Here is a 26,442-nt window from a genome sequence, read left to right as displayed (position 1 = left end):
GCCCAGGCCCTGAGTGCAAGCCCCAGGACTGGCAAAAAAAAAAAAAAAAAAAAGCCAGAGGCTCATGACTAGGATTACCTAGTTACTCAGGAGGCTGAGATTTGAGGATCTTGGTTCAGAGCCAGCTCGGGCAGCAAATTAACCACCAGAAAACTGGAAATGGAGCTGTGGCTCAAGTGGTAGAACACTTGCCTTGAGCAGAAGAGCTCAGGAACAGCACCCGGGCCCAGATTTCAAATCCCACAACTAACACAACAACAACAACAAACCACCAAAACTGCCTTAATAAAGGCTATATCAGAGAAAGGTAAATAAATATTTTTCAATGATGTCCTATATACGCACGTTCTAAACGTTGATGAAAAATATGGAATATATTTCATATATAATAAAAATCATTTTTTCATTTATTTGCTATTTATCTAGCTCAGAAATTGTGCCTTTAAGACCAGTATTAAAACATGCTAATTTAAAAACAAAAGCATTATGTATTATTATGACTTATTAGTGCCCTTATCTCAGCTAGTTTCCAAGCTAATACTAGGAGGTGAAAACCTATATGCAAATAGCAGTTATTTTCAAATATCAGCCTTGGAATCTAAGAAAGTTACATTAAATTAGATAAATAATACTACAAGTATTCTGAGTCCAACACATAGAAGTCCACATTCTTACATCTGCAAAAAAATGTGCTCTTTGTGCTTGTCTCAATTTGAATCGTTTGATTTTCTGCTGAATCCTTTTATCTTTCAACAGCTGCTGTTCTGTGGCCCATTCACAGTGAAGATAGGAGCTAAAATTTTATGAAAGTTACATATTAGAATACAGAAAATGTTTCATAAGATGTACATTAATTATTATAACATTCAGAATATACTTTCACCTTTAGAAATAGGTAGTTCAATAAATCATTTAATTTCAGGAGATTTCATGTAAATTTTTAACATATAGACTATGATAGCTGTATCCTAAGAATATTGTACTCTGAAAGTCTACAATTTGCAATAGAGAAGCAGAATGATGAATAGACCAAAAGCATAAGGGCAAAATACAATTTAAGTTTTGTTTTAACATCATAATGATTTTGTCATATTCAGAAAGCTAACTTACTTAAAATACAAGGTAATTATATATAAAAACATACACCAAATTATATAGCAAAACTAGAAAACGTATTAAGATATAAGTAATTTCCTTATAAGTAGCAACTCATGTAAATTTACCTATGTCCAAGAAGGAAATGCAGATTCAAAAGTTAAATCATCACATTGTATACAGCTGATAAAATACTCTAAAACTTGTAGATATTTAACAAAAAAAGATGAATAAAATCTAACATTCAAAATGCAAATGCAACGAGTAATGCTTATTATTTCTAAAATTTTTTTTTAATAAAGATTTCCTTCATTTTGACAGTTTTTGTTAAAAACCATTAAAACCACTGGTCAAATCAGGTCTTTGTACCTTTTAACTATTTTAGAAATTATAATTGTTAGAAATAAACTTCTAAAATGAAAATTAATTAATTTTAACTGACATGTTTACATATTAAATATATTAACTTATTTTTAACTGAACATCATCCTTTAATTTTTTAACTGAATTACTTACTAGTTTTTATATTTCACAAAATATTCTTCTGTATCAATCGTCACTCCAGGTGATATCTAGGAATATAAAATTAGTAATTATTATCTCAAACATGACACAAAAAATAAAGTATAAAGTATAAGGTACCATTACTTACTTCCTTTTTTACAATTCTAGAAGATAGTATTTTATCTACAATTGCAGCATCTTCTTCACTTGGATTTTCCTAGAAAAGGGGGAAAAATGTATGATAGAACACATTCTGAAATATTTTAGTTACTACTCTGTTTATGAATAAACTAAATAAAATTAATTTAGCACATGTGCTGAGCACTACACTAAAGATTAGGAATATTTTTAAAATGGAAAAATATGTGTCATTTTTGTTACCATCATCACTATACTTGACACATTCTGTCTTGTAATGTACTACGTATTAGTATAAGCACTATATTAACTAATTTAATCCATTACCACTTCCATTATTGCCTCTACTATTATCATCACTGTACAAAGTAGAATACTCAAACATAGACAGAATAAGTACTTCCTAAGATTTCGGCTAATGAATGAGTGCTTAGCTCAAAATGTAGACAGGAAAAAACTAAAAGAATTATAGAAAAATACATTTTAAAAGGCATACAAGTAAAAAAATATAGCACACAGCAACTATTTTCATGATGCAAAAGACTGAATACTTTCAGAGAAATGGCAGGAGATGGGACTCAGAAAATCTATTTATTTATTTTAATTTTTTCTTTTTGGGTCTGGTTGTGGGGCCTGAACTCTGGGCCTGGGCGCTGTCCCTCAGCTCTTCAGCTCAAGGCTAGCACTCTACCACTTGAGCCACAGCGCCACTTCTGGCTTTTTTCTTTTTGCTTATGTGGTGCTAAGGAATCGAACCCAGGGCCTAAGGCATGCAAGGCAAGTGCTCTACCACTGAGCCACCTTCCCAGTCCTGGACTCAGAAAATACAAAGGGCATTCTTAACATACCTGCTTAAAAATTGCATTAATAGTTGGGTACTGGTGGCTCACATCTATAATCCTAGCTACTCAAAAGGCTTAGATTTTAGGATCTCAGTTCCAAGTCAGCCCAAGAAGAGTCTGTGAGATTCTTATGTCCATTTAGCCACCATAAAAACCTGTGATTAAAGTGGTACTTAAGACTGCGAGTCTTAAGCAAAAAAGCTCAGCAACAGTGTAGGCCAAGTTGAAGCCACAGGACACACACACACACACACACACACACACACACACACACACACACACACACACACACACACACACACACACACACACACACACACACACACACACACACACACACACACACACACACACACACTGTATTAATAGTGGAGATGCAGGATATTAATAGTGGAGATGCAGGACAGTTTTTCCATTAGACTAATAGTATGACTAGATTTATAATTTAAAAATATAGTGCAATGGAAGGACAATTTAGAAGAGTTTCAGAAATATATTTTTAGGAGTTAAAAAAAAATTGGTGAGGACTAGGACTGTGGTTTAGTGGTAGAATGCTTGCCCTGGGTTCAATTCCTTAGTACTACATAAACAGAAAAGGCAAGAAGTAGCACTGTGGCTCAAGTGGTAGAGCGCTAGCCTTCAGCACAGAGAAGCTCAAGGACAATGCACAGACCTTGAATTCAAGCCCAGGACTGGCCAAAAAAAAAAAAAAAAAAAAAAAAAAGGTGAAAAACGGGATGAGGAAATCAAGACAAACAGGAAAAGTATCCTTTAAGATACTTCATGACTGGCAAAAAATAAAAATAAAAATTTATATAACTTGTATATTTACTATATTTAAAATTTTATGTAACTTGTAACCCCTCTGTGCATCATCTTGACAATACAAAACAAAACAAAAAGAAAAAGGCAAGCCGGGCGCCAGTGGCTCACGCCTATAATCCTAGCTACTCAGGAGGCTGAGATCTGAGGATAACTGTTCAAAACCAGCCTGGGGAGAAAAGTCTGTGAGACTCTTATCTCCAATTAATCACCCGAAAACCAGAAGTGGTGCTGTGGCTCAAGTGGTAGAGCGCTTGCCTTGAACTAAAGAGCGCAGGGATAGCGCCCAAGTCCAGAGTTCAAGCCCCATGACCGACCAAAAAAAAAAAAGAAAGAAAGAAAAAAAAAGAAAAAGGCAAAAACAAAACAAAACAACAAAAATTTATATTGGCTGAAGTGTTTGTAACTATAATCCTGGATATGTCTTACCACAAATAATTGTAAAGGCTGTTCACCAGGTAAAGGAGCTGAATTCTTTTTTATTTTCATAGCACCTTTAACCTCTTCTTCAGATTGTTTTCCTTCTGTATCTTCTGCATACTTTTTTCTTTTAATTTGTCGATTAGACCTTCTTTTCTGTAATAAAAAACAAGGATCAGATTTATATAATTCATTTAAAAATCTAAATAACAAAGATTATTCCTAACCTTGATGGTCATTACATTTTCAAAATTTAACACTCATCTTTGCTTGGTTTTCTTTTAAATTAAAGAAAATTGTCATTTGCCCATGGCCACAAGTTTAATTCCTAAGGTTTTTCCTGCAATTACAAATATAAAATATTTAAAATATCAATGTTATTGTTCTTTAGAAGCTTATGAATAAATGATCTAGTGATTTAAAAAAGAAACCATTTAACAGCTTGAGTAAAATATATTTTATTTATGTATTTCCAACTGAAAAAAGTATAATCAGATGACTACTGGTAGAATAATTAATTGGGATCATAACCCCTAAGAAATGAAAGAACATTTGGCAAGATATTTGAAAGTTTGTTTTAGGTACAATAAAAAGACTAGTGTTTAAAAATGATTATTAAATCTACCACATAACTAAATTTAAGAGATTAATTTTCTTCAATTTTCACTAATTTTATGAGCTTTCTTATAAGAAAATATTACTCTAATAAAACTAATTATTACTCTAATAAAAAACTATTACATGTAGAACATATATGGCTTTACTTACCTCCCTAAATATCTAGTTTATTTTTAAAGTATTTCAAGAATTTTTAAAAGGAAAGTTACATATTGTTTTATATTCTCACAAAAAAATCAAAAGCTCCAGTTGGCTTGCAAAGCCCTAATGACTTAGGTTTATCAGGTTGTTTTTTTTTTTTAGTACTTCTGTAAAATTTCATTGGGTTAAAGCATCTTAGTCAACTACTCTATTGCTCAATATTTTGTAAATCCATGTCTTCTTCCATTTTCTATTCCATTTTCTTCCATATGTTGAATAAATCCCATGATACTCCCATAAAGGGAACCAGCATATGTTTTCCTTTGGGTTTCTGACAATGTTTCTCTGTGGGGTCTTTTATTACTTCCACAGCCATAATAAAATTGGTTTTGTCTCTGCAGTAGTATGAGGGAACACTGTTATTTATATCTAGTGAGTAAGGTTTAGTGGCCTTTGTAAAATACTTTTGCCCCTTATGAGAAGTGCAATGGTGGGAAAAAGAAAGGGAATATGTGGTCAGCCAAATGCAGCAGACAACATTTGCCTCTGAAGTAGTTTCCTTTTTAGTTATATCCTTTCAGTATGCATGGGAGGAAGAGGAAGGGGCAAAATGGAGTGGTGGAGTTGTGGGTCAGAGGTAGCAAGGTAGGGTACTGGCATGCAAAGTAAGTACTCTACAATGGAGTCGCACTTCCAGCACCTCTATTATCTATCTATCTATACCTCTATTATCTATCTATCTATACCTCTATTATCTATCTATCTATCTATCTATTGGTGAGTGATCATCTGTTGGCCATAAATATATTTAAATATTCAAACACCAAAATAAATGTTTGTTAATACTAACATATATAGGATTTATAGTTATATAATTATATATTATGATATAATATAAAATTATAATAAAAAGACTACAAGTAACTAATATGTGGTTTAAAAAAATAACATTAAATATTTATGATGAGAAGGGAATCAAATGGATCCAGGCTAAAAAATATTTAAAACTCTATTACAGGATGATGTAGATATTCAAGCATAGTTTAAAATAATAATAAACTATGGCATTTGTTATTATAACAATATTATATATTACCAATGTCTTATTATGTATACTTTCTAACTAATGATGTTTCAGAATAATTCACCCCAGTTTTAGAAGATTTCATTATGTGTGGTAAGCTGTATTTTAGTTTCCTTTCTGATCACTAAGGCACCCACTGATACTTTGAAATAACTCACATGGTCTTTAAAAAATTGTGTTAAAAATCCTTCAGACTTATGAAAGTTAATGTTCAGATAACAATTGCCACTCACTATAAACTGCTTTCTTAGCTTATTAAGGATAATTAATACTAAGTAGCCTAATTGATTAATTTATAAGTCCATGGGTTACAAGACTTTAGTTGACTAATTATATTCCACTTGAATATGTAGTAACACAGTAGGCAAAGCCAAATAAATATCATTCTCACAAATTATCTCAAACAACATCTCTACTAGGTTAAAAATGTAAAACAAGAGCCAGGCACTGATAGCTCTCACCTGTAATCCAAACTACTCAAGAAGCTAAGATCTGAGGATCAAAATTTCAAGCCAGCCTAGGTTGAAAAGTCAATGAGACTCTTTTCTCCATTAACCAGCAAAAAAATGAAGTAGAGTTGTGGCTTATGAGGCAGAATGCCAACCTTGTGCAAAAAAAAATCTAAGTAAGAGCACTGAATTCAAGCCCCATCACAAAATAAAAATGTAAGTAAATAAGATCTGAATGCTGGGTGATGGTGGCTCATGCCTGTAATCCTAGCTACTCAGGAAGTTGAAATCTGAGGATTGCAGTTCAAAGCCAGCCTGAGAAGGAAAGTCTGTGAGACTTTTATCTCCAGAAAAACTGTAAGTGGTGCTGTGGCTTAAAGTGGTAGAGCACTATCCTGAGCTGAAGAGCTCAGGGACAGTGTCCAGGTCCAGGGTTCAAGCCCCATGAAGACAAAAAAAAAAAGAAAATCTGATGTCCTCCTACTTGAGTAATGACCATTTATTCTTAAGTTTTTTCTTCATATTGTTTTAGAAAATATAATTTAAAAATAGTGATGTCAAGAGTTGGTGGCTCACGCCGGTAATCTTAGCTATTCAGGAGTCGGAGATCTGAGGATCTCAGTTCAAAGCCAGGCCAAGCAGGAAGGTCTGTGAGGCTCTTATCTCCAATAAACTACTCAGAAAAAGCTGATAGTGGCACTGTGGCTCAAAGTGGTAGAGTGCTAGCCTTGAGCATAAAGAGGCTCATAGTAGCGCCCAGGCCCTGAGTTCAAGCCCCAGGATAAGCCAAAACAAAGAACAAAAAATCCCAAAAAAGTGACAAGTGGACTCTCAGTTTATTTCTATGTTTTTGCTTCTTACGTTTGAAAGGCTTCAACAGATTAGCTAATAGCCCTCAGCATAAAGAAGTAATTATGCTTTTTAATGACTAATACTTTACTGTTCCCTACAATAATTTTACTATAATCTGCCACAGAGGCATTTAAAGAAAGTTGGTCTCCAATATAGTCTAACTACTCAAAACAATTAAAGTCAAAGTAAAAGAATAAATACCATATTCAAAATTCTAATTTGTCCCTTATTCTAAAGCTGTTATTTTCAAGAGTTTTAAGCCCATTGTTTCAGAAAGCTACAAGGATCTTTACCATCATTTTATTATGACACAGTTATATTGTTGTAGGTTTGTAATTACTAGAAAATACAGCCCTGTTTTATTAAAGGAACAGATGTGTCAAAGGAACCTAATATCATACTGAAAATATGGAAGAAATGTACAAGTTGTTGGCCTATACTACCATTTCATTGTCTGATAATTGTATAATGTAAAAATGGCCTGCATTAGTCTTGGAAAAATCAAACTAAAGTTTCTCAAACTGTTAAATGAAGTTTGCCTAAGTCAAGGATAACATATGACAAAAAAGCCAGGCCATATAATATTAGGAGCTTCAGTCACTGCCCTTACCTCAACTCTTGCAGCAGCCCAGGAGCCTTGAGCCACTACTCTCCAATTGGATAAGAAGCTGCATAAGGAAGAAGAAAGGCTATTCAGGGGCTTCCTGGCCCCATATTTCAACAACTGCCACCACCCCTATGGCCTACAGTAGTATTTAAAAATATTAGAAAGCAGAGGGTGGCCTGAGTTATTATGACCTTCACTAAATAGATAAAAAAATTTAACTTTACAGGTTATTTTTAATATCCAACTATTTTAAAAGGCAAACTGTATAAGATTTATGTCTACGTTAGGGGATTTTTAATATCAGCAGTCTTCTACATCAACAGAAGCAGACCAAAAGAACTGTCTCTAGGAATGATTCAATCCATTTGTTTTGTCATTTCTATGATTTTTAAAAATCAGTATCTTTATAATTAAATTTATTTAAAAGCACTCCACAAATGTAGGATAATATCATTAGGTACTTTTCTATGTTCAAATCCATCAAGGACTCTGTATTGTTACTTAACCTCTCAAGGTTTCAGTTTTATTACCTGAAAAATAAGGGGCAAGTAGAGCATACACGTTTCCTCCCACATCTAATATTCTATGGTAAAACTACTAGGAACATATCATACTAATACTGTCTTGTAAGTTCTACTATACAATAAACTTTATGCTTACTACTAAACTACAGTGTAAACATTCACAAGAAAACATTATGCCTAGCTAAATAGTTTTGTTTTGGTTCACAAAAAAAATGTAATACTTACTTGAGAGTCTTGATCTTTCAATGTGTGTTGTGGCATCTGCTCTGCATCAGATATTTCATCTGAAGACTCAGTCTTTCTTTTTTGTTTCTTACCCAATGAAATAATGAGTTTGCTATTTCAAATGGAAAAGAATAATCATTAAATACTTTTTTTTCATTTGGTCAAAGACTGGCATAAATTTTCTTTTATTTTGTATTACTTCCATGCTTAAATGAAAATGATAATTATCCTGAAATTTACTGACATTTTTCAAAACACAAACTCTAATATTATTTGTGTGTGTGCCAGTACTGGGTCGTGAACTGATGGCCTCATGCTCTTACTCAAAATTTTTTCTCATGGCTAACACTATACACTTGAGCCACAAGTCATGACTCTAGTTCTAGTTCTTTTTTACTGGTTAACTGGAGCTAAGAGTCTCTTGGATGTGGGTTTGTCTGCCTGGACTAGATCCAAACACTGATGCTCAGATCTCAGCTCCTGAGTAGCTAAGATTACAGACATGAACAACCTACATCCAGCTCATGAACTATAATTGAATACAAACCAATAGTTCATAGGAAGGAAGTCTAATCCTATTACATTAAGGTCAAATGTACTTTTTTAAGGGAAAAGTTTCAACTGACATAACTGCTAAACAATAAAAAAACCCTCAGATTTTAAATGAAGGATTTTTTTTTTCTTGCCAGTCCTGAGGCTTGAACTCAGAGTTTCTTTTGCTCAAGGCTATTGCTCTAACACCCAAACTATAGTTCCACTTCAGGGCTTTTTGCTTTTTTTGTAGTTTATTGTCTCACCGACTTTCCTAGCCCAGCTGGCTTCAAACACAATCCTCAGATCTGACTCCCGGTTAGCTAGGATTATAGATGAGAGGCCAGCTGCACCTGGCTCCTTCTACTTCTTAATTACTTAACATCTTACTTCTTCTTGTGAGAAGGCAAATGACAATTCAGATGAGGGATGAAGAGTATGATCTAAGGCTAAGGCACTGTGGATGAAAAGTGAAGAGAGGTATTTTGTTGTAGAAACAAAACTGGTAAGACTTTGCCAATTACTAGATGACTAGATTTCAAAGGGGGATGGAAGTTGTAGGAAAATGTTCTCCTAAGTTATTCTTCTATTGGCCATGATCAACAAGATAATGGAATTCTTACTTGGTATTTGCACAGTTCTGAATATGTAAAAAAAGAATAAATAAAGAGGAGTACATAGCCTATGCTAGAAGAAGGAAATCAGAAAATCTTAAAAAGATTCTAATGAAACAAAATGAAGGAGCCAGTCACATTACACTCTTTGCACCATGTTAATGCTTATTTCCATCCTTGTTCATTCTCCTTACTGTAGTTTCCCTCCTAAAATAAAAGTCTCTCTTGAGAGCATATCTACTGTAGATACCATGTCATCCTTCCTCTTCCTTAGCTATACCTTTCCAAAGTCAATGCACTGTAATCTGAACCCTTGGAAATACATTTCAAATTCATAGTTTCCATCTGTTCAGTGTTGGCTATGAGTGAACTTTTGTGCCGACTTGATATGCTACCTTTCACTTTATGTTCAAACAACTTTGAGAGACAAATACTATTATTTTATAAGGAGAGCAAGCTAAACTTTGAGATGTTAAATAGCTCATTCAAAGGCTCAAAAAGTAAGATATTTAATGAAAAATATTAAATATATCATTAGATTTAATATTAAATGATAGATATCTAATATATCTCACTCTAAAGCCTGAACTCATAAGTTTAGAGCCACAAATGCCCTTTACAATGCCAAATCCAGTGGAAAACATTAAACTCTTATTTTCAAACATATTACTAAATTACCATCTTTCCTGTTCTGTTGGCGCTGTGATACAACAGTCAAATTTCTTCTCTGTAACCTTTGATTTTTGGTAAAATTAATCTCTGAAAATTCTTTTCTGCTAATCCCTTAGGTTTCAATATTTCTCCAAATTCTATCTTTATACCCTTTCCTATATGCAGTAACAGCAAAGTGTCCAATATAACAATGTTTTTGTCAATGACAGTGTTTTAAGATTACAGAGGACTTGAAATAAACTTATTGCCTAGTAGACATCTTAAATTGTCTTAGAGTCATATACTGTTAAATGTCTTTGTAGTGATGGTACACATTTGGCTTTATATGGAACACAGTATTTGATGCTGATAAGAAACAACTGCTATTGATTTGTACACTTGCTATGGCACCATTATTTTATCATTGCTTTTATTTTGTATACTCCCTCTACTATCATTTACATATTAGCATTAAATGCACTTACTTAAAATCAATCACTTAAAAAAAAGTTATAAGGTGCTGGTGGCTCACGCCTATAATCCTAGCTACTTAGGAGGCTGAGATCTGAGGATCATCGTTCAAAGCCAGGCCAGGCAAGAAACTCTGTCTGTGAGACTCTTTTTTTTTTTTTTGGTCGGTCATGGGGTTTGAACTCTGGGCCTGGGTGCTGTCCCTCAGCTCTTCAGCTCAAGACAAGTGCTCTACCGTTTGAGCCACAGCACCACTACCAGTTTTCTAGTGGTTTATTGGAGATAAGAGTCTCACAGACTTTTCTGCCTGGGCTGGTTTTGAACCATGATTCTCAGATCTAAGCCTCCTGAGTAGCTAGGATTACAGGCATAAGCCTTGGGCACCTGGCTTCTGTGAGACTCTTATCTCCAATAAACCACTCAGAAAACTAGAAGTGGCACTGTGGCTCAAGTGGTAGAGCACTAGTCTTGAGCTGAAGAGCTGAGAGACAGTGCCTAGACCCAGAGTTCAAGGCCCATCACCGACCAAAAAAAAAAAAAAAAGTTACATAGCAGCAGCATCCTTACACATCTCAAATTCACTGAGTTTCCTGATCAAAATGTCAATAGGCCATGTTGAATGGATGACCTATACTCTTTAACTTTATACTAAGTACACACTAAAATATTAACACAATGTGAAAATCATCTAACAAAGTGGGAGGGGTAACCAACTTGCAGCACACATGCTTAGTATGCTCCAGACTGGACGTTGTACAATATACCCCCATTATTACAAAATGACTAGTGGAACTGGAGAGAGAGGGAAAAAGAGGGAGAGAAGGAGAGAGGGAGAGGGAAGGAGGGAGGCAGGGAGAGAGGGAGAGAGGGAGAGCATGCGCTGGTATTGTGGCTTCAGCACAGGACTTTATCCATTCATTTGGCTTTCTACTCACAGCTGGCATTCTACCATTTGAACCATACTTCCAATCCATCTATTTTTGCTGGTTAATTGGAGGTAAGAGTCACTCGATTTTTTTCTATTTAGGATGCCTCTGAACTTAAACCTTCACATTTCAGCCTCCTGAGTAGCTAGGATTATAGGTATGAGTGACCAGCATCCAGCTAGTAAATTATTTTTAGAATTTTATAAGCAACTGTCTATTAGACATAAGTGCATGTATCTCTTACTGGTAACACAATCTTAAAATGCCTCCAATTCCTCACTTTCTATAAACCTAAGAAAGCAACAATCTGCTAATAAATTCAGAGAAGCACATATGTCATAGAACAGACAAGTGTGTGACATGTTTTCTAGACAGCTATCTTGATCTTCCTTGTTCTGGAAGTCACCTTTTCCTAAGGATAACCCTTATGATCATGATTATCCTATGCAATCTAAGGCATCTATGCAGGAGATTTTTCAATGGCATGGTTGTTAATAAGTTTATTTGATACTCTTTCCCATGTTATCTACCCCCATCCTTAATAAGTACTGTACACTAGTTTGTAGATGGGAATGATAATAATAAAGGGAGAGTTTTACTACCTAAGAAAAAGTTCCCTATGATTTATGAATCAAACTCTATGATAGTGTCCTTTAACATACTGCTTTAAAAGGTATTTTCGCTAGGTACTGGTGTGGTGGATCACGCATGTAACCCTAGCTACTCAGGAAGTTGAGATCTGAGGATCATGGTTTGAAGCCAGCCTAGCCAGTAAAGTCCATAAGACTTGTATATCCAATTAACTCCCAGAAAACCAGAAGTGGCTCTGTGGCTCAAAGGCAGAGCATTAGCATTGAGCAAAAAAGCTCAAGGCAGCACCGAGGCCCTGAGTTCAAGCATGACAATCTATCTCCCCCCACATCATGCCCCTGCAAAAAAAGAATTTTCTCTATGCTTGGTATACTGAATGAATTATTCATAAATGACTATGAAGTAGTCAGCCATTCCTTTACAATAACGTAAGAGGAAGAGTCTCAAGAATGAGCTGGTAAAATAAAATAATATTATTATAATATTATCTATAGTCCCTAGAAAAACATATCAATTAATAAGTATTATAAAATCTTAAGTTTCAGTCTATTAGGCAGTAGAAATAGGTTAGATAAAAGTATTTCCCAACAAGATCAAAAGTACAACTAGACATAAAAATGTATACAAGGTCCTACACATTTACACACAAACATTTACCTCTTAAACTAGGTATACTAAGGGAAGGAATTCAAAGGACTACCTTCTCTAAATATCTAAATATTATTTATCAAAACAAACTCCAGGAAATGGAAACCTGTTGTTTGGGGGGTTTTTTTGGAGGGGTATATGGTACAGTGGAAGGGGTCACAAGAATAAAGGTGAGCAAATGTAGTCGTTATATTCAATATACACTATGTAAAAACATGAATGATGTAACTTGTGAGTAGGGACAGGAGGAAGAAAATGAGGGAAAGTAAAGAAAGGGGACATTTCTTGGATACTGCCCACGAAACATTGTACTCAAAACCTGACTTATCAAATTGTAACCCCTCTGTACAACTCCTTAATAGTAACAGTCTAGAAGAAAAATGTTGCCCAGGGGCCAGGCACTCATGGCTCGTGCCTGTAACCTAGCTACTCAGGAGGCTGATACCTGAGAATTGCAGTTCAAAGACAGCCTGGGCAGGAAAGTCCAGGAGACTCATCTCCTAATAACCACTAAAAAACTAGAAAAGGAAATATGGTTCAAGTAGTAGAGTGCTACCCTTGAGCAAAAAAGTTCAGAGCCAGTACCCAGGCCCTGAGTTCAAGCCCTAAGACTCTCTCTCTCTCTCTCTCTCTCTCTCTCTCTCTCTCTCTCTCTAAGATCTGGGTAGTGCTAGTGGCTCATGTCTATACTCCTACTACCCACAAGGTACAAAGTCACTTGAAGCAGAAAAGTTCACTAGATTGCATCTCTAAAAGAACCACAGACTGGGGTATGTGGCTGAAGTGGTATAGAGCCAGCCTACCAAGAATGAAGAAGCTAAAAGTATAAACTGCACCCATCAAAAAATTTTATTACTTGAAAGTTTCACTTAAAAAGAAAAAAGTAATTTTTATTTTATTTTCCACAAGTGCCATTTTTCTTCCAGTATTGCTCCATAGGCCTAGAATGACATCTTATTTCATAAACTAATAATATTTTACCAATCCACAAAAAATGTAAAATGTTTTACAACTATATGTAATTATTTTTTTATTGCTGGAGATAGCAATAGTAAGTCTCCCACTTATACCTCTATACCTATACACTAAGTATTTGAAAGCATTATTTTGGATATTAACCACATCCTGCTAAACCTTTTTAAGTCCAAAAAGTATATTCCATTTAAAAAGTTGGATTTCTGTTCCTTGATATCATTCATTCTTTTTGTTTCTTTCTTACTTTCCCCCTTCCCTCCAATCCTTCTTTTTTATTGCAGTAAAGAGTTGAATTCAGGGCCTCACAATTGCCAGGCAAGTATTTTGTTTATTTTTAAACCGGGGTACTTACATGAACTTTATTGGAAAGTGTAAAAGTATATCAAATTACTGTAAGTTCTAAAATGGTATCTAGGTAATACTACTTTAGGGGAACAATTATGTTGGTATCAGATCAATATGGGACAGGCTTCATTAAAAAACTGCCTATTTAATAGACATTTTTATTCTGATGTTGGGGACCTAACCCAGTTCCTTAAGCATAGCAGGCAAGCACTCTATCACTGCACCATCTATCACCAGCCCCAAGTCTGTCAGTTTAACAATACAGATTCCTAGCACTGTGACAGTGGCTCATGCCTATAACCCTACTCAGATGGCTGATATCTAAGGATCAAAGTTCAAAGCCAGCCTTAACTCCAATTAGCCAGCAAAATGGCAGAGGTAGAACTGTAGCTCAAGTGGCAGAAGCACTGGCCTTGAACAGAACAGCTCAGGGACAATGTGTAGGCCCTGACTTTATGCCCCAGGACCAACGATAGATAGATAGATAGATAGATAGATAGATAGATAGATAGATAGATAGATAGATAGATAGATAGATAGATAGATAGATAGACAAATAAATCCTCATGAATAATCATCCTATAAAGTCTAAAGGAGAATCAATCAACAAAGTAATTGTCATACTACTACAAAAATGAAAATTAGTCTATAATAATCCTGAGTTTGAGGCCAGTTTGGGTTACATAACAATTAGCCAGCAAAACACTCAATGAAATACACAAAGGCAAGGAACTATCCCCAAAGTAGAGGTGAAGGAGAGATGCAACAAAATGAAACGTGAGGGCTGGGAAGGTGGCTCAGTGGTAGAGCGCTTGCCTTGCATGCTCGAGGCCCTGTGTTCGATTCCTCAGCACCACATAAGAAAAAAGAAAAAAGCTGGAAGTGGTGCTGTGGCTCAAGTGGTAGAATGCTAGTCTTGAGCTGAAGAGCTGAGGGAAAGCGCCCAGGCCCAGAGTTCAGGGCCCACGACCTGACCCCCAAAAAAACCCAAAAACCAAAAAAAAAAAAAAAAAATGAAATGTGAAGTACTGAATTTGACTCTGACTAAAAAAGGAAGAGCCAGTGTGGGGGCATATATCTGCAATCCCAGTACGCAAAAGGCTGAGACCTTAAGGAGGATCTGCAGACAAGTGTGGACCACACAAATGAGACCTTATATTTAAAAAGAGGTTTAGGGTGAGACTGACAATGTGCATGAGGCCTAGGGATTAGTTAATAGGACTGCATAAATATTTATTTCCTGGTTTTGATAATGATGCTATGGTTACATAAAAACATCAGCATTTGAGGAAACAGAGAGGAAAGCCTAAGGAAACTCTGACCTATCTTTGTAAGTCAGAAATTATTTCAAAATAAGAAAAACCAAACATACAAAGAAAAAGAAACAAAGCAAAACAAAAACAAACCTACTAGATTTCTAAGTCCCAACCCTAGGATAATAATATAGTAAGTGGATCCTAACATATTGGGATTGATCACACATGCTAGATAAGCACTCTACATCAATGATTTATTTTCCCAGCCCCTTTAAAAAGATTTTGGTTTGAAATATTGTGTCCCTGTATAGCCCAGGGTAGCCTTCAATTTTTGATCTTCCTGCCTCAGTCTCAGCTAAGGCTTTTAAAAGCTTTTTTGGTGCTTGAACAGGTTTGGGAGCTACTGGATCAAAAATAATTAGATTCTGCAGAAAATTCTAGGAATATTCAATATAATGTAAAACTATTCCGTATTTGTAGAACAGTTAAACTTTCAAATGACTTTTGCCTATATTAAGTTATCTCAGTTGATTCTAAGAGAAACTCTAGACACTGACCTCAGCATACATTATCAGTTAGCCAATTGTAGCAATATTTTATTTTATGTATTTATTTATTTGTCAGTTGTGGGGCCTGAACTCTGGGCCTGGGTGCTGTCCCTCAACTCTTCAGCTCAAGACTAGTACTCTACCACTTGAGCCACAGCGCTACTTCCTACTTTTTCTGCTTATGTGATGCTGAGGAATCAAACCCAGGGTCTCATGCATGCAAGGCAAGCACGCTACCACTGAGCCACCTTCCCAACACTGTAGCAATATTTTTAAAGCAAGAAAAAACAAAACAAAAAACTTTGTTTCTGGAAGTAGTCCTGTGGCTCAAGTGATAGAGTTCTCGCCTTGAGCTGAAGAGCACAGGGACAGCTCCCAGGTCCACAGTTCAAGTCCCACAACTGACAAAAAGAAAAAAGAAAAAAAAACAAAAAACTTTGTTTCTGTCAGAAAAAAAGAATTTGAAACTAAGGTATGAATTTGAAATGTTAATTCCTTTAGTAAGTATAGACTAGAAAATCCCAGTGTTTATACTTGACATATCCATATTTGATTTGTACATGCAATTTATGCATTCATCTAAAACCTGCCCACTCTTTATTAGTACATTCTGTGTAACAAGCTGCATACAACACAGTCAATCAGTAATTGCCCCCTGTTGATTTTCTGACTGCAATAATTGGACAATGAATCTTACTCAATTAGTCCATTTATTGTAATTAATATAAGCAATTTACACTGAGCCTTGAAGCACAACCCTGCAATCGCAGCACTTGAGAGGCTGAGGCAGGAGAATTTCAAGTTTAAGAACAGCCTGAGAAAACCAAAAAAAAAAAAAAAGCTTTAAAATTGATTAAAAAAAATATAAATGCAGTCATAGTACTCAGTAGACACCATGTGGAAATGAACTATGAAACTTGTAGGCAGGGATGGGAGGGGGAAAGTGAAGCATAAAATGACATTGTCTAAGAAGAAATATACTCTTTACCTCACTTAGTTAACTGTAACCACTCTGTACATCTTTATAATAACAATTGAAAAAAAGTGAAAATTTTCAAGAGAAATCAGAAATACATACTGGATTTTTTAATGTCTTTTTTTTTTTTGGTTTGTTTTGGTTTTGAAATCCAAGTGTCCCCAAGCAGCCCCAACTAGACTTAGACTTAGGATCCTCCTTCTACCTTTGGAGAGCTGGGATTGATTACAGGTATGCATTGCATCACCAGTCCTTGCAACCTTTTCCTTTTAATAAAAGCATTTTACTCAGTAAAATGACTCAAGATACCAGCTTAAGCCAGGTGCCTATAGTTCAGGAGGCTGATCTAAAGGATAAAGGTTCAAAACCAGCTGAAGTAGAAAAGTTCAAGAGACTCATCGGCGAATTAGCAAAATGCCAAGCTGAAGGCATGGCTCCTGTGGTAGAGTGCCAGCTGTGAGCAAAGAAGCCAAGTGAGAGCTAGAGGACCCTGAGGTTCAAGACCTTGAGACCAATTCCTGAATTGGGAAAAAAGAAAAACCACAGGTACCAGGTTAAACTCATCCTGGAAAAGTAAGCAAGTTTTAAAAAGGACTTTTAATTATAGTTGAAATACTAATCTATAAATGTCTAAGGAAACTTTGGACAACTTACAATTTTTATTTACTATTTAAAATAAGACACCATTTCCCCCCAGAAGATTGAAGTCAATAAGCTATTTAATATGAATCATCAGCAAAGACCCAAATAGTTGAGTACTGATCAGTCAATGTATTTGTCACAGGTTAATTTTAATTCTTTCCCCCCCCTCAATCCCCAGTCCTGGGGCTTAAATTCAGGGCCTAAGGGCTCTGTCCTTGAGCCTCTCTGTGCTCAAGGCTAGCCATCTACCACAGCACCACCTCTGAATTTTTCTGTTTATGTTAATTTTTTTAAAAAATACTTTTTCATATACTAAAATTTCTGTAATCAAGACTCATTGAGTAATATGTTATTATGTCTATACCACACTATCAAATTTGCTATATAGTTCAAGATAGCCTTGAACTCATGATCCTCTTACCTCATCCTCCTGAATACGTAATTTGCACCACCACATAAGACTTTAACATGCCATAGTTTTAAATGGCAACATTTTTTTTTCTTTTATTAGGGGACACATAAAATTAATAGTATGTCTTCTAACTAATAATGTTAAGTTCAAAAGAATTACACTTCGGGAAGATAGGTTAGCAGTAGAGTGCTTGCCTTACATGCATGAGGCCCTGGGTTCGATTCCTCAGCACTTCATAAGCAGAAAAAGTAAGAAGTGGTGCTGTGGCTCAAGTGGTAGAGCGCTAGCCTTGAGCTGAAGTGCTGAGGGACAGCACCCAGGCCCAGAGTTCAGGCCTCATGACAAACCAAAAAAAAAAAAAAAAAAAAAAGAATTACACCTGGTTTTGCAATAAACTTTACTAGCCTAATATGAAGATCTAATTCCTAATTCTTCAAAATGGAAGAATAAATCTTAACATAAATTCCTACTAAGGAACATGTATGTTCACTCTCTCTGCAGAAAAATACTTATTCTTCATTGAAGTTTGTAACTGAGCTGTAAGCAGTAAAATCAATAAAGCATTTTATCTGCAACTTGAGGGTGGGATTGGTATGGATCAGGAGAAGAATGATGGAAGTGGTTACAGTGATCAATATATACTGTATTCATAAATTACTTGTTCAATTGAAACTCCTTTGTACAATTTTAAAGATAATTAAAATATTTTTAGTTATTGAACTTAAAGACTAGTAAGAGAATATATATATAAATTGAAACCAAAAATTTATAACTGTTTTACTTGATACACCAAGAAATAAAGTATTTACCATTTTTGAAACAGACATTTTCAAAACGTCTATCCTTTTGAAGAATTACAAACATAAAGTCAGCTTTATTAATAAAGAATAAACTAATAATTTCTGATAATTCCTTATTATTCCCTTAGACTTTAATACAGATAGAACTGTCTCTCTAAAGACATGTATGTTACGTTTGCTTAAAGAAGATAACACACATACTGGCCACAGATAACTCATGCATGTCTGTAATCCTAGCTCCTTAGGAGGCTGAGATCAGAGGACTGTGATTAAAAGCCAGCCTGGAGAAGAAAGTATGTCAGAATCTTATTTCTAATAAGTCATCAAAATGCTGGAAGTAGAGCTGTGGCTTAAGTGGTAAAGCACCAGCTTTGAGGGGGAAAAGCTAATAAGGTAATATTAACCAATGTTATTTTTCCTTCTTTTGTGGATGTTGCAAAGACTATAGTAGAGAGTGAGGCCAAGTATCTCAGTGGTAGAACACTTTCTGAGCTATTAATAGGAACTATTATTATTCCTGTAACAAATAAAAGAATTATGAAAAATACAAAACAAAAAAGTAATCATAAAGGATTGTAACTGTTTAAACTTAAATAACTATGAGAATACATTAAACACTAAAAGCATTATACTGATATTACTAAAATATATAACATATAAATAACATGTATATAACATAAATAATATATATATATATATATATAACATATAAAATATATATAACAGGGAGAAGTAAATATTAACTGACAACATAGATCCTAATTTAAATGTTACAAATCATCAAACCATGTGACATCCCATTACACGATCAAACAACAAAGCAAGTCCTAAGAAAATTCTATTGTAGGTCTTGAACTTGAAATAAATTTTAGTATTTTAGAGTCTAACACTCCAAGCCAGATGCTGGTAGCCCAGCCTATGCCTATAATCCTAGCTACTCAGGAGAACTGAGATCTCTGCATTGTAGTTCAAAGTCAGTGGAACAACAAAGTCTACGACATTCTTATCTCTTATCTTAACCACCAGAATACTGGAAAAAGAGGTATTAGCCTTAAACAAAAAAGCTCAGAGAAACACCCAGACCCTGAGTTCAAGTCCTACAACCAAAATTAAGAAAAGAAAGAAGAGAAGAGAAAAAGAAAGAGAGGGAGAGAAAGAAAGAAACAAAGAAAGAAAGAGAGAAGGAAAGAAAGAGAGAAGGAAAGAAAAAGAGAGGGAGGGAGGAAGGGAGAGGAGGAAGGAAAAGAAAAGAAGAAAAGAAAAGAAAAGGAGGAAGAATCTAACTCTTCAGTATTTCCAGTATTGGGAACTCACTATCTCCCCCTCCTCTTCCACTCACCTGTAAGTGCTCTATCACTTGAGCCACACCACCAGAGATTTTTTTAAACAAATTCAATCATTGGTGTCACCTTCATTCTATTTATTCATTCCATTGGGGAAAAAAACAACTATTTTGTATTCAGTATTACTGAAATAATTTCTTCATGAAAATGGCTTTTTATAATCTAATCTGGCTGTCAAGATCATGAAAAATGTCAATGTAATAAAACTGAGTTCCAGTCCAACATTAAAATCCTTCATTTTGTTCCTGGCATTTCCATTTCAACTCATACCCTTCCATATGACACAGAAAACTCACTCAAATTCCCTATCCACTTCCAACAAAACTTACCCTAATTTTCCCAAATGCAATTTTTGTTAATGGATAAGCAGACATGTAAAAATACGTATTAATAAATTAATCTGCTATATTGGAAAAGCAAGCTAGTTTTCAAAGGATGCTTTATTTTAGCTAATGCAGTAATTCTTAAATATGTCAAAGGCACATAAGATTTTGGTTAGTAAGTAACAATTGTTGGACTTAAGAGGTACAGCCCAGAGAGAACGTGCTTGCTGAATATGCAGGCATAGATGAGGTTCTAGTTCCCATCCCCCAAATCATAAAAAGACCACCACCACCAAATCAGCAGCAGGAACACCAGACCACCAACACACACACACACACACACACACACACACACACACACACACACACACACACACACACACACACACACACACACACACACACACACACACACACACACACACACACACACACACACACACACACACACACACACACACACACACACACACACACACACACACACACACCTGCGCTGGTGGCTCATGCCTGTAATCCTTACTGCTCAGGAGATCTGAGGATAGCTGTTCAAAGCCAGACTGCAGCAAAGTCCATGAGACTCTTAGTTCAACTAACCAGCAGAAAATCTGAAGTAGGCTGTGGCGTAAAGTGGTAGATTGCTAGCTTTGAGCAAAGGGAGTAAGGGACAGCACAGCATGTAGGCCAAGAGATCAAGCCCCAAAACTGACCAAACAAAACAAAGCCAAAAAAAAAACAAAAAAACAAAAGAAAAAACTGTGCATGGCTTCTGGTTTTATCTGTTTCCTTAAATAGCTAGATGCTACTTATTTTCTCAAAACTGACACTTTCTGAACAATTCCAGGTATTGTCTTATCTGTTTTGTTTTGAATGCTATTAACTCAGCAAAGCTCCCATGCTTTATGTCTATAATAATAGCTACTCAGGAGGCTGAGCTAGAAGAAAGGTGCTTTGAAGTCAGCCTGAGAAAGAAAGTCCATGAACCTCTATATACAATTAACCTTCCAAAAGCGGGAAGTGAAGCTATGGCTCAAATGGTAGAGTGTTAGCCTTGAGTGAAAAAAGCTAGGCATACCTCAGGCCCTGATTCACAAGCCCCAGCATGGCAAAAATAAATACGTAAAAAAACAATTAAAAAAACAACAACAGTAAATTCAAAATTACAAAGTATAATTATTAATACTTTACTAGCAAGCAGTTACTAGCTCAGTAATGAAATATTTAAATTAACTGACATTGGAACTTTGCAATTCACAAAAATTTTGCCTATACTAACTCTTTTTGTCTCCAGCATGATAATTCTTGTTCTTGGCTGAAGATGATCAAGATTGCTTTCCTCCAATTTTACTTACCGCAGCTTACAAATTCCTCTAATAAAAAGGCTTACAGCTGGGGATATTTCTGAGGTAGAATACTTTACTAGCATATACAAAATACCCACCGCCACAAGCCCCTCCCAACAGTCTATACTCTTATGTTTTTGTTTATAGCAAACTACCCTGTATCTTTCCATGTATTTAACCAAAACAACTAAACATATTTTAAGCAATGTACAGGTATCTCATGCCCATAATCCTCGGTACTCAGGAGGCTAAGATTTGAGAACTGTGGTTTGAACCCAGTCTAGGCAGGAAAGCTTATTAGATTCTCATCTCCAATTAACCATCAAAAAAGTTTGAAGTGCAGCTGTGGGCTCAAGTAGTGTGCTGGACTTGAGCAAAAAAAAAAAAAAAAAAAGCTAAGAAGCAGCACCCAGAACTCTCAAGCCCCAAGTACCAGAACAAAACAAAACAAAATTTCTAGTACAATGTTCTCTAAAAATAATTTTTCTTGCCAGGTGCTGGTGGCTCACGCCTGTAATCCTAGCTACTCAGGAGGCTGAGATCTGAGGATTACGGTTCAAAGCCAGCCCAGGCAGGAAAGTCCATGAGACTCTTATCTCCAATAAGCCACTAGAAAACCGGAAGTGGCACTGTGGCTCAAGCGGTAGAGGGCTCACCTTGAGCTGAAGCGTGCAGGGACAGTGCCCAGGCCCAGAATTCAAGCCCCACGACTGACCGAAAAAAAAAATTTTTTTTTCTTGACATTGACACCTTTTAAAAAACAACAACAAAGCCTAAACTGATCAGTGCTGTGTAATATTAAAACTTATTATAGCTGTATTCCCAGTACTCAGGAACCTGAAACAGGAGGATCCTGGATTTGAGATCAGCCAGGACTGCCTACCTAGACTTTATCTGGGAAAAAAAAGTAAATAATGTACTTCAACAAAAATATAACTTAAAAAATTAGTCAATATTCACTGCAATGCTACTATTCCCATTCATATTACTTCACATTTTTAGAAAGAAAAATCTATGTTTCTATCTAATTTAATTTATAATTTTTCCCTTTGTACATTTATTAAACCAGATTTGCTGCTGGTATTGTTTGACTTTAGCTGCTTGTCAGTCCTCTTCTCACTCAAACTTAGAGTAAGCTACTATAATTTTGATGTTTCTCCAACTTTTCTTATTTGCACTGTTCAAAGTATTATCCTCTTAAATTATACTAAACTCTGCCTTCTCTGAACAAATTAAAATTGGAAAACATTTACTATATTTAACTTTTAATAGAGCAAAAGATTAAATGTTTCCTAAATTAAAACTACATATAATTTTGCAAAAATACTTTCATACAAAATCCTTTCCAAAATAAATGTGAATGGGAGGGTAAAAACTAGGAGAAGTGAAGAGAGGGGTGAGATTGTCCCAAAAGAAATGTACTCATTACCTGACCTATGAAAATGTAACCCCTCTGTATATCATCTTTATAATAACAATTTCAAAAAATGTAAAAAAAAATGTAGTGACATCTAACTTTCAAATTTTGCTTTAGCTTCTGCAAATAAAGTGCAAAATCAACTATAGTATTACTTACTGTTTTTTTTTATAACAATAGAGACCATACCATTTAATGGTTTGGATAAAATGTAAGCAAACTAAATAATTAAATTTGATAATAATTTTTTGAACAAATAAAAATTATCTTAACAAGGATGCTCTTTGTTGTATGCTTTTTGTGGCAACAGAAAACTTAGATTAGCTTTATATTAAATTATAAAATTTGTTTTGTATAATTATATAAAATTTAACAAAGACCTTCAACTGACTACGTAATAACTGCAAAAATAATTCTAAACTATTCTAAATTCAGCTATGTTGGTCTTAGGTTATGCAAAACAAATATACATAAAAAGCAAAGAATTCTTACTATATTTTATACTTTGAAACTATGTTAAACAAGCAAATGAAAACACATAGGATTGGACTGGTGGTGTGGCTCAGGTAGAGAATTTGCCTAGCATTCACAAGGCTTCGCATTTGATCCTTGAAAAACAAAAACAAACAAACAAATAAAAAGCAAAAAGAATGTGTTCGCGTGGAACAAATCCTTGACCTTGTAATTCTCTTGGAGCATTAATCCTAACCTGGCCTCTTTATTACATAAAGGAAATTAGAGATTGTAGGGTAGTAAATAGGTAAATGCCAAGAGCTACTTTGTCTTATTGTTGAACTATTCAATAATTGTTGATTTGCTGGGTTTAGAAAATACTGTATTTTATGTTCCTAAACAATTAGATGCTCTGGTAGGTACAGTATGACTAAAAAGTAAAGAAATGTTATAAAGAATTTCAATGTATGTCTTATAAAGAAAGTAAATTTGGAACTGGTGTAACATTTTTTTTGTTTTACTTTTTCTGCTTTGTATTCTTTTTTAATACTAAAGTCCTAAACTATGAATTCACAGAATAGTAAAATTTAGGAAATTTTGGAAAAGAAAATAAGGTATACATGGTAATCTACCTATGTAAAACTCTAATGTTGAAGAAAATATTACACTCAAATCATAAGTAGGTTATACAAGTTGCACTTAAAAATTAATAGAAAATTTAAATTTAATAAACAACTTACCCAATTTTTGTCTTCTCTTTTAACTTAGAACAAGTTTTTGTTTTTCTGCTGTCTTTGTCCTTTGGTTTAGATTTCATCCTTCTACCTTTCTTTTCCTCTTTTCCTTCAACTGAAGCACTAGGAAAGTTTTCAGGACTCATTACCCGTGGAATATTGCGCTCCCCACGTTCCTTTGCTCTTGCTATGGCCTCTGATATAATACGATTAGCCTTTTCTTGCTTGCTTTCTGATTCCACTTTTTTTCTCTGCTTCTTCTCAGACATGACCCTCACCTGGGTATTCTGCAACTTAGTATATGTCCCAGAACCATCACTCTTCTTGGAAGATGGAGGCTAGGAAAATCAAAATATTTTTTTATAGAATCCACAAAAGTACATTGAAAAAAACCTGAAATAAATATCTACAAATTTAAAATTCAGCCTCAAGAAGTAAAATTGCATGTGTAAATATGTGAGTACTACAAATACATTTAAAGACATTTTGCTTATGTAGAAAGTAGTATTAAATATAAACATCTCAACTGCCATGTTGAAAATGAAGAAAGATATAGATTCAATGCTAATTTTCATAACATTCTTGGTTAGTTGATTCAGACTGTGTCTTGAAAATACAGTTGTTTTAAATTTTATTATATAGATATTTTGGAATAAGTATTTTGTTTCCTCTTCACTCCAAAACTCTAAAAACCATTAGTAAATTTGAAATAGCAACTTTAGCTTGGAATCACTATTCCTAAACAGTTATTATGGATTTTAGGAAAATAAAGCTTCTACTCTAAGACAAGGAAGGGAATTTAAATCATTTTAATGCACCAACGTAGTTAGTAAACAGACACTCTCATACTTAAAATTAGACAAAGTTTTAGTTTCCCCATGAAAGAGTTAAATGTGAATTTTTTTTGTTTTCTATATCACAATTATTTTGTACAAGCAATTTGGAAAAGAAATACTCTTTTTGTTTCATATTATTACAATTATTAATACTTTAGCATATCACAGGAAGCAGATCAAGACCATTTAAAAAAGAATTTCCTCTTCAAACACACATTCATCCACATATACTTAGATCACAGTTTTGTTATGTTCTTACCCGTAAACATGCCTCTGACTATAGCAAAGAAAAAAAACATCAGGAATTTCCAAACACATTTTCATGCTGATTCCAGTGTGCTTTACTGGATACCTTTTCTATACCTGCTTCATTAAAGGTTTCATAGCAGTGCTGCAGCACTGGGAAAGGACGGAGGGCTTAGAATCGCTCGCTAAAATGCCACCTCAAGGCCTATAGGCTATAACAAATAACCAAGACTCGAGAAAACAGCAACAAGCTCAAGATGGCGATGCAGTACGACTCCCGCAGCAGCAGCCAGTAATAAGGAAGGTTATTCAATCCCATTAGCCTTTTAGCCCAAAGAACCCCTCCTCCTCCCACTCATTCAGGCTTTCACTTACCCTTCCTCTTGGCCTCTTCACTGAAGACATTTTTGGCGTCAGACAAAGGCTTGCCCTCTGCTTTTTCACCACCCCAGGCAGTGCTCAAGAAAAAAGCATTGAAAGAAGATTCCTAAATGGCCTATTTTGCAAGCTGCAACCAAGAGATGCACAACCCTCCACAAATACACATTTTGATTTATCAACACATTCCTGGCTTGGCAAGTTTATATCTACTGTTCATCCTGTTTAGGTATGATAAAGGCTGTAAACGCTCCTAAAAAGCCGAGTTTCCTCAATAGCTGTAAGCAGATAGCCAGATTCCAACAAAGCACAGAAAGAAATGAATGCACAAAGCATCAAAATGCATCAGCATGAATATTAGAGATGTCGTTAAAAATACTGACTCCTTCTGCGGAAGTAGGCCAGCAGATGGTGCTACCAGTTATTATTCCATTAGACTCTGCAATTTAACCCCCAATGGACTGCTCTTCCTTTCATATAACACATTAACTCTCACTTTGCCATTTTCTGTATAAAGTTTTTGAAAAATATGCATAAAAATCTAATTTTAGAAAATCTGGAAACTGAAAAAGTGATTAAATGACTTCAATGTGGCTATCACTACTATAAAATAAATCTGATGCAATAATTACTTAAGAAAAATGCTTCTCCACCAAATTGTA

The 26,442-nt window shown here is 34.9% G+C and overlaps 1 protein-coding gene across 9 annotated transcripts in view; it reads right to left on the bottom strand.

Moving 5' to 3' along the window:
- Chd9 (chromodomain helicase DNA binding protein 9) overlaps positions 1–26,442 on the bottom strand; it is a 174,005-nt gene that overhangs the window by 85,053 nt on the left and 62,510 nt on the right. For 6 of the 9 annotated variants that reach the window (XM_069992293.1, XM_069992294.1, XM_069992292.1 and 3 more), the window contains exons 3-8: positions 24,327–24,658; positions 8,322–8,433; positions 3,831–3,977; positions 1,748–1,816; positions 1,612–1,667; positions 676–793 (exon numbers count right to left, since the gene is read on the bottom strand). In XM_069992293.1, coding sequence (XP_069848394.1) covers positions 676–793; positions 1,612–1,667; positions 1,748–1,816; positions 3,831–3,977; positions 8,322–8,433; positions 24,327–24,658 — 834 coding nt within the window. Of the gene's footprint in view, positions 1–675; positions 794–1,611; positions 1,668–1,747; positions 1,817–3,830; positions 3,978–7,575; positions 7,631–8,321; positions 8,434–24,326; positions 24,659–25,415; positions 25,634–25,777; positions 26,136–26,442 lie in introns of those variants that run through there. The other 3 variants (XM_069992298.1, XM_069992299.1, XM_069992300.1) reach the window with 3 other exon arrangements.

Source organism: Dipodomys merriami, unplaced genomic scaffold (genome assembly GCF_024711535.1).
Source record: "Dipodomys merriami isolate MVZ:Mamm:240054 unplaced genomic scaffold, mDipMer1.0.p SCAF_41, whole genome shotgun sequence".
Taxonomy (NCBI): Eukaryota; Metazoa; Chordata; class Mammalia; order Rodentia; family Heteromyidae; genus Dipodomys; species Dipodomys merriami.
This window is presented reverse-complemented; position numbering and strand designations above follow the sequence as displayed.